Below are 6,071 nucleotides of genomic sequence, written 5' to 3'. Positions count from 1 at the left end.
CCAAAGACCCACAGCCTCCCCAGCACCAAGGGTCATCCGGGGACCCCCAGCGCCCCTCAGCTCCAAGGGGTTCCTGGAGACGCCCAGCACCCCCAGCTCCGAAGGGAACCCAGGGACCCCCAGGACCCCTCAGCTCCAAAGGGCACTCAAGGACCCCCAGAACCACTGAGCTCCAAGGGTACCAGGGACCCCCAGCACCCTGCATCACCCCAAGGGACCCCCCAGCACCCCTCAGCTCCAAAGGGCACCCAGAGGCCCCCAGCACCTCCCAGTACCAAAGGGTACCAGGGTCCCTCAGCACCCAAGAGGCCCCCAGCACCCCCCAGCTCCAAGGGGTACCAGGGTCCCTCAGCACCCAAGGGACCCCCAGCACCCCCCAGCTCCAAGGGGTACCCAGGGACCCTCAGCACCCAAGGGACCCCCAGCACCCCCCAGCTCCAAGGGCACTTAGGGATCCCCAGGACCCCCCAGCACCCCTCAGGTCCAAGGGGCACCCAGGGACCCTCAACACCTGCAGTGCCCAAGGGACCCCCAGCACCACCGAGCTCCAAGGGTACCAGGGACCCCCAGCACCCCCCGGCTCCAAGGGGTACCCAGAGTCCCCCAGCTCCAAGGGTAGCAGGGACCCCCAGTACCCTGCAGCACCCAGGGTCACCCAGCGCCCCCAGCACCTGGAGCCCCCAGGGACCCCCAGCACGCAGCGGCACCGGGTGCCCCACACCCGGGAGGGCTGGCCGGCGGGAGGGCTGGCAGGGAGGGGAAGCGGGGCCGTGTCCCCTGCCCAGGGGTGGCTCTGGGGCTGAGCAGGTCAAATCCTGGGGGTCTGGGGCAAGCGGAGATGGTTGCGGAGGTGGGGCGGAGGCAGCGGTGGGGCTGGGCCCCAGGGGAGGGGGAGGCCCGGGCTGGGGAGGGGGCGGTGGGGCTGGGGCTCAGAAGAGCCCGCAGTCCTTGAGGTTCTCCTTGATGATGATGTCGGTGACGGCGTCGAAGACGAACTTGACGTTCTCGGTATCGGTGGCGCAGGTCATGTGGGAGTAGATCTCCTTCACGTCCCGCCGCATGTTCAGCTCCAGGAACTGCAGCTTGATGTAGTTGCCCGCGTCCTCGTAGGTGTTGGGACCTGGCGGCGTGGCAGTGAGTGGGGTCCCCTCCTGGGCTGGTGTGGCCCCCACCGTGGGTGCTGGCCCAGCGTCACCCAGCGCTCTCCCGGGTGGGCAAACCTTGCCTGGGCCATGAGCGACGCTAGCGCAGCGTCGCTTGCATGGGGTGCTGAGGACACCTGGTGGGTGGCTGCTGCAGGGTGCTGGCACCCAAGCCTTCACCGCCACCCCGCCACCACCCGCCTGCACCCGGTGGGCGAGCCTCTGCCACCCTCACCGTCATAGTCAGGGAAGCAAATGCTGAGATGGGCCTTCTTGATCTTCTCCAGGAAGACGTCCTTCTTGTTGAGGAAGAGGACAATGGAGGTGGTGGCGAAGTAGCGGTGGTTGCAGATGCTGTTGAAGAGGTGCAGACTCTCGTGCATGCGGTTCTGTGGAGGGACAAGCCCCATTAGCCCCACGGCGATCCCCACGTCACGATGGGAATGAAGGGGTGTGGGGGGGGTCGTGTGCCCTGGGAGCCTTCCTCACCACTTCGTCATCCTCCACTAGGACCATGTCGTAGGCGCTGAGGGCCGCGATAAAGATGATGCAGGTCACCCCCTCGAAGCAGTGGATCCACTTCTTCCGCTCCGAGCGCTGGCCGCCCACGTCAAACATCCTGGACAGGGCGGAGGGGGGTACATCAGCACCCCCCACCCCCTGCCCACCCCTCGGCACCAGCCCTCGCCAGGGGCTCGGCCCCCACCTGAAGTTGAGGTCTTTGAAGGAGAACTGGGTCTCGATGATGCCGGTGGTCTTGACACGGGAGCGCAGCACGTCCTGCTCCGTGGGGACGTAGCCAGGGGTCACCAGGCGCTCCAGGTCTGACAGGTAGCTGGCCGGGCATGTGGCGGGCGTGAGACATGGGTTGGCAGACCCAGACCCCTCCCTCCCACCCAGACCCCCCCTCCCAGACCCACCCTACGTACTAGCCAGCCGAGTCATTGAGCTGGTACTCGGAGGCACGGTCGAAGCAGGCTTGGATGCCCGTGTCCTTCCAGAGCCGCCCAATGATGTCTGACATCTCCTTGGGCATGGTGCCCTCCTCGATGGTGTCCGAGAGGTGCAGCAGCTTGCGGGCATCGTCCTACGAGGGAGAGGGGCTCAGCGGGGCTGGGGAGCTGGGGGGACTCCGGGCCTGGCATGGGGTGCCCCTCACCTGGCGAGCCGAGTCCCCGTACTGGATGTTGAGGGTGGTCATGGCCCGCACGATGGCCAGCATGGACTGGAGCGTGTTGCTGTAGATGATGGCGATGAACTCCAGGCATTCCTCCAGTGAGTAACCGTCCTGGTGGATGATCCTGGCCGGAGAGGGGGGCATGGGGCTGAGCTGGGCGCCATGGGGGGGGGGGGCACCCGTGGGTGCAGCATGGGGCTGAGGTGGGAGCTGTGGGGTGAAGGCACCCATGGGTGCGGCATGGGGCTGGGCACTGTGGCATGGGGGACACCCAGGGGTGCAGCAAGGGGCTGAGATGGGCACTGTGGGGCTGAGCCAGGCACTAAGGGATGGGTGCAGGCCATGGCTCTGGTGTGGGCAGAGCCAGGCAGAGTGGGACAGGGGCACCCCACGGCTGCGGCGTGGGGCAGGCATGTGGCATGGTGGGGCACGGCCAAGTGTCACCCTCTGGCACTTACTTCATCTGCTTGACGATGGTGCTCTTCCCCGACTCCCCTGCTCCTGCGGGGACAAAGCACGGATCACGACAGTGCCCACGCCACGGGCGCTGCTGGCTGTGCCCTGTGCTGGCCCCCTTGGACCCCCGGTGCCCGGCACGGCCAGGGGACACTGGTGGCTGTGCCAGGTCCGTGGCATGGGGCAGGGGGATTACAGCCTGGTGCCAGCGGGCATTAAGGTTGGGCTGAGCCGTTGTGGCTAATGGGATCTGCGGCGGCTCAGCCGGGGACGTGCTTGGGGACCGAGGGGAGGAGTAGGGGACATGGTGGCATCGCAACCCTGCCACACATCACCCGATGCCCCAAGCCTGTGGCAGTGCGGGAGGATGTGCCCTGGGCTGGGGTGGGAGGACAGCAATGGCATCCATGGTCCCACCGTGTCCAGAGCATCCCAGTCCTTGGGCACCACTGGGGCAGCTGGGAGGGACTGGGACGGACCTGCAGTGCCGGGGAGCCACAGGGACAGACCCCAGGGCTGGGCAGAGGGGTGGTGGCGTGGGCTGCATGGGGGTGCCTGAGGGTGCCTGGGAGGATGGGGTGGCGGCAGGCTGCCGGCATGGGGTGCTCATAAGTGCTATTGGTGAAGGCTCTTGAGATGGGTTGGTTGGGTTTGGGGGGGCCTGGGAGTGGGGGGATGTTGGGGTGAGCTGTTGGATGCGCTGGTTGGGTTTGGGGGTACCTGGAAGCTGGGGGCTCTTAGGGTGGGCTGTTGAGATGGGTTGTTGGGTTAGGGGTGCATAGTGTGTGTGTGTGGGGGGGCTGTCGGGGTGGGCGGTTGGGTTTAGGGGGGTCAGGGAAATTTTGGGCAGGCTGTTGGGGTGGGTTGGTTGGTTTTGGGGGTGCCTGGGAGCGGGAGGCTGTTGGCAGTACTCTTGGGGTGGGCTGGTTGGGTTTAGGGGTGCTGGAGGCATCAGGGAAACGTGGGGTGGGCTGTTGAGGTGGGTGGATTGGGTTTAGGGCTGCCTGGGAATGGGTGTGCTGTTGGGGTGGGCTGGTTGGTTTATGGGTGCTAGGGGAGTCAGGGAAACGTTGGGTGGGCTATTGGGGTGGACCGGTTGGGTTTGGGGGTGCGTCTGGGGGCCAGGGGAATATTGGGTGGGCTGGTTGGGTTTAGGGGGGGCTGTTGGGGTGGGCTGGTTGGGTTGAGGGGTGCTGGGAAGTGTCAGAGGAACATTGGGTCGGCTGTTGGGGTGAGACGCACAAAGGATGGGTATCTCCCCCAGGGTGTCGTCCCCCCCATACCCAGCAGCAGCAGCTTGACGGTCCTGGCATCCTTCTCAGCATCCTCCTTGAGCTTCTTCTCCAGCTCACGGGAGTGCTTCTCCTCGGCGCTGGCCCCGGCGCCCATCCTCAGCCCCGCGGCCCTGCGGCTCACCCGCTCCTTGGAGGTCAGCACCAGGATGGGCAACGAGCTCCAGCCCCCCGCCGCCTCCAGCGCTCACCTCCCTGCGCCCGCCGCCGACTGCCCCGCTGCCGCCGCCGCCGCCGCCGCCCACCCGATGTGGGCCAAGGTCGGGGCCAAGGTCCCGGGGGGCCGCCCAGCGGGGTGCTGCGCTCAGCACCCGGGCTTAAGCCGGGCCCGCCCCCCACCCTCCCCGGATAAACCCCCTTAAATCTGCAGCGGGCTGAGCTCAGCAATCCCGCGGCTCCCGGCGTCAGCGCTTCTGCCGGGGGGGCCCAAGGGGCCACAGTGACCTGGCCACCCCCAGGGACAAGGGACCCCCACCAGCTCTGTCTCTGCTGTGGACCCCGGGGGGGGGTGGGGTGTTGGAGCTGCGGGGGTTCCGCTGGGGTCTGGCAGGGGCTGGGGGCAGTGGGTGGAAATGTCCCCATTGTCCCCAGCTCACGCTGGTCATCCCCTGGCTCTCGACCAGTGCCCACAGCCCCCCCAGGAAGCCATCCCAGTGTCCCCAAGGCGTACCCACCCCAGTGATCGAATGCCAACCCCAGTCAACCCACCCTGTGTCCCCAGGGCCCTTTCCAGGACCCTCCACCAATGTCCCCAGGCCTCCTGGGTGCACTCCTTAGTGTCCCCAGCCACCCACCAGTACACTCCCAGTGTCACCAGGCCAGCCCAGTATCACCCCCCCGGAGTCTCCCCAGGCCCCTCGGCAACACCTGGCAATGTCCTCAGGGATGGCTGAGTACCCTCCCCAGGGTCTCCAAGCCCCTCCCCAGTAACACTCCCCAGTATCCCAAGGAGAAATCCCAGTATCCCCCCGCTGTTCCCAAGCAAGCCCAGTACCCCCCAGTATCTTCAGGACACCCTCCCCCCCCCAAAAAGCCCTGCCCAACATCCGGGTGCACCCCAGTGCCACCCCCGTGCTCCCATGCCAACTGCAGTGACCCCTCCCAATGTCCCCAGGCCCCTCAGCGCCCCTCTCCAGTGTCCTTAGGCCGCCAGTTCCCCCTCCCAAGTTCCCAGCACCCCCCCCCCGCCATCGTGGCCACCCCGGTAAGACTTAGTGTCCCCAGGGACACCCCAGTAACCCCTCTGTGTCCCCACGCCCCGCCCCAGTGTCCCCAGGCCCTGCCAGGACTCCCCCAGGTGTCCCCAGTAGAGCCCAGTGCCCCCCGTATCCCCCTGTCCCCAGTGTCCCCCGTGTGTCCCCCCCGCGCCGCGGGGCTCCTGCAGCGCCGCGCTCGGCCGCCAGGGGGCGAAAGGACCCAGCGCAGCTCCCAGTCCGGCCCAGCGCCCCCAGTACAGCCCTGCCCCGCCCCCAGTGTGCCCAGTACTGCCCCCAGTACAGCCCTGCACCGCCCCCAGTACAGCCCTGCACCGCCCCCAGTGTGCCCAGTACTGTCCCCAGTATAGCCCTGCACCGCCCCCAGCGTGCCCAGTACTGCCCCCAGTATAGCCCAGGACCTCCCAGCACCGACCCCAGCGCCTCCTAGGACTGCCCAGAGGAGCCCAGTAACACCCCCACTGTTGCCTGTACCGACCAAAGTGCTCCCCGTGCAGCCCAGTATCGCCCGCTACCACCCCCAGTGCCCCCTGTAGAGTCCCCCCTCCATCCCATGCCTCCAGTACCACCAAGTACCGGCTCCCAGTACCAAATCCTACTGCTCCAGTACTTCTCCCAGTGCCCTCAGTACTGACTCTGAGTGCTCCCAGTGCCTCCAGTACTGGTGGCTAGCCCAGCCCAGCGTACGCCCCCAGCGTACCCCTAACACCAGGCAGCACCACCCAGTACTGCCACCTCCCCGTGTCCCCTGTCCTGCCCAGCGCCCACCCCCAGGACCCACTGTCCCCGG

The 6,071-nt window shown here is 67.2% G+C and overlaps 1 protein-coding gene across 1 annotated transcript; it reads right to left on the bottom strand.

Annotated features, from left to right (window-relative positions):
- Nucleotides 1-929: 929 nt before the first annotated feature.
- GNAT1 (G protein subunit alpha transducin 1) lies at nucleotides 930-4,164 on the bottom strand. Its single transcript, XM_075513709.1, has 8 exons — nucleotides 4,059-4,164; nucleotides 2,778-2,820; nucleotides 2,302-2,443; nucleotides 2,072-2,229; nucleotides 1,849-1,977; nucleotides 1,632-1,761; nucleotides 1,378-1,531; nucleotides 930-1,120 (listed from the first exon to the last, which is right to left on the bottom strand). The coding sequence occupies exons 1-8, from the start codon at nucleotides 4,162-4,164 to the stop codon at nucleotides 930-932; spliced, it is 1,053 nt and encodes a 350-aa protein (XP_075369824.1).
- Between the last annotated feature and the right edge of the window lie 1,907 nt (nucleotides 4,165-6,071).

Source organism: Mycteria americana, chromosome 11, assembly GCF_035582795.1.
Source record: "Mycteria americana isolate JAX WOST 10 ecotype Jacksonville Zoo and Gardens chromosome 11, USCA_MyAme_1.0, whole genome shotgun sequence".
Taxonomy (NCBI): domain Eukaryota; kingdom Metazoa; phylum Chordata; class Aves; order Ciconiiformes; family Ciconiidae; genus Mycteria; species Mycteria americana.
Note: the sequence above shows the minus strand (reverse complement) of the source record. Positions and strands in the feature narration are given on the sequence as shown.

What these genes read in the sequence shown, in the direction of transcription:
- GNAT1 (XM_075513709.1), bottom strand. Translation starts at nt 4,164, where the DNA reads ATGGGCGCCGGGGCCAGCGCCGAGGAGAAGCACTCCCGTGAGCTGGAG. An exon ending in TAGTGGAGGATGACGAAGTG is followed by an intron (nt 1,532 to 1,631) that starts GTGAGGAAGGCT and finishes GTCCCTCCACAG; the next exon opens with AACCGCATGCACGAGAGTCT. An exon ending in TTGCTTCCCTGACTATGACG is followed by an intron (nt 1,121 to 1,377) that starts GTGAGGGTGGCA and finishes CCACGCCGCCAG; the next exon opens with GTCCCAACACCTACGAGGAC.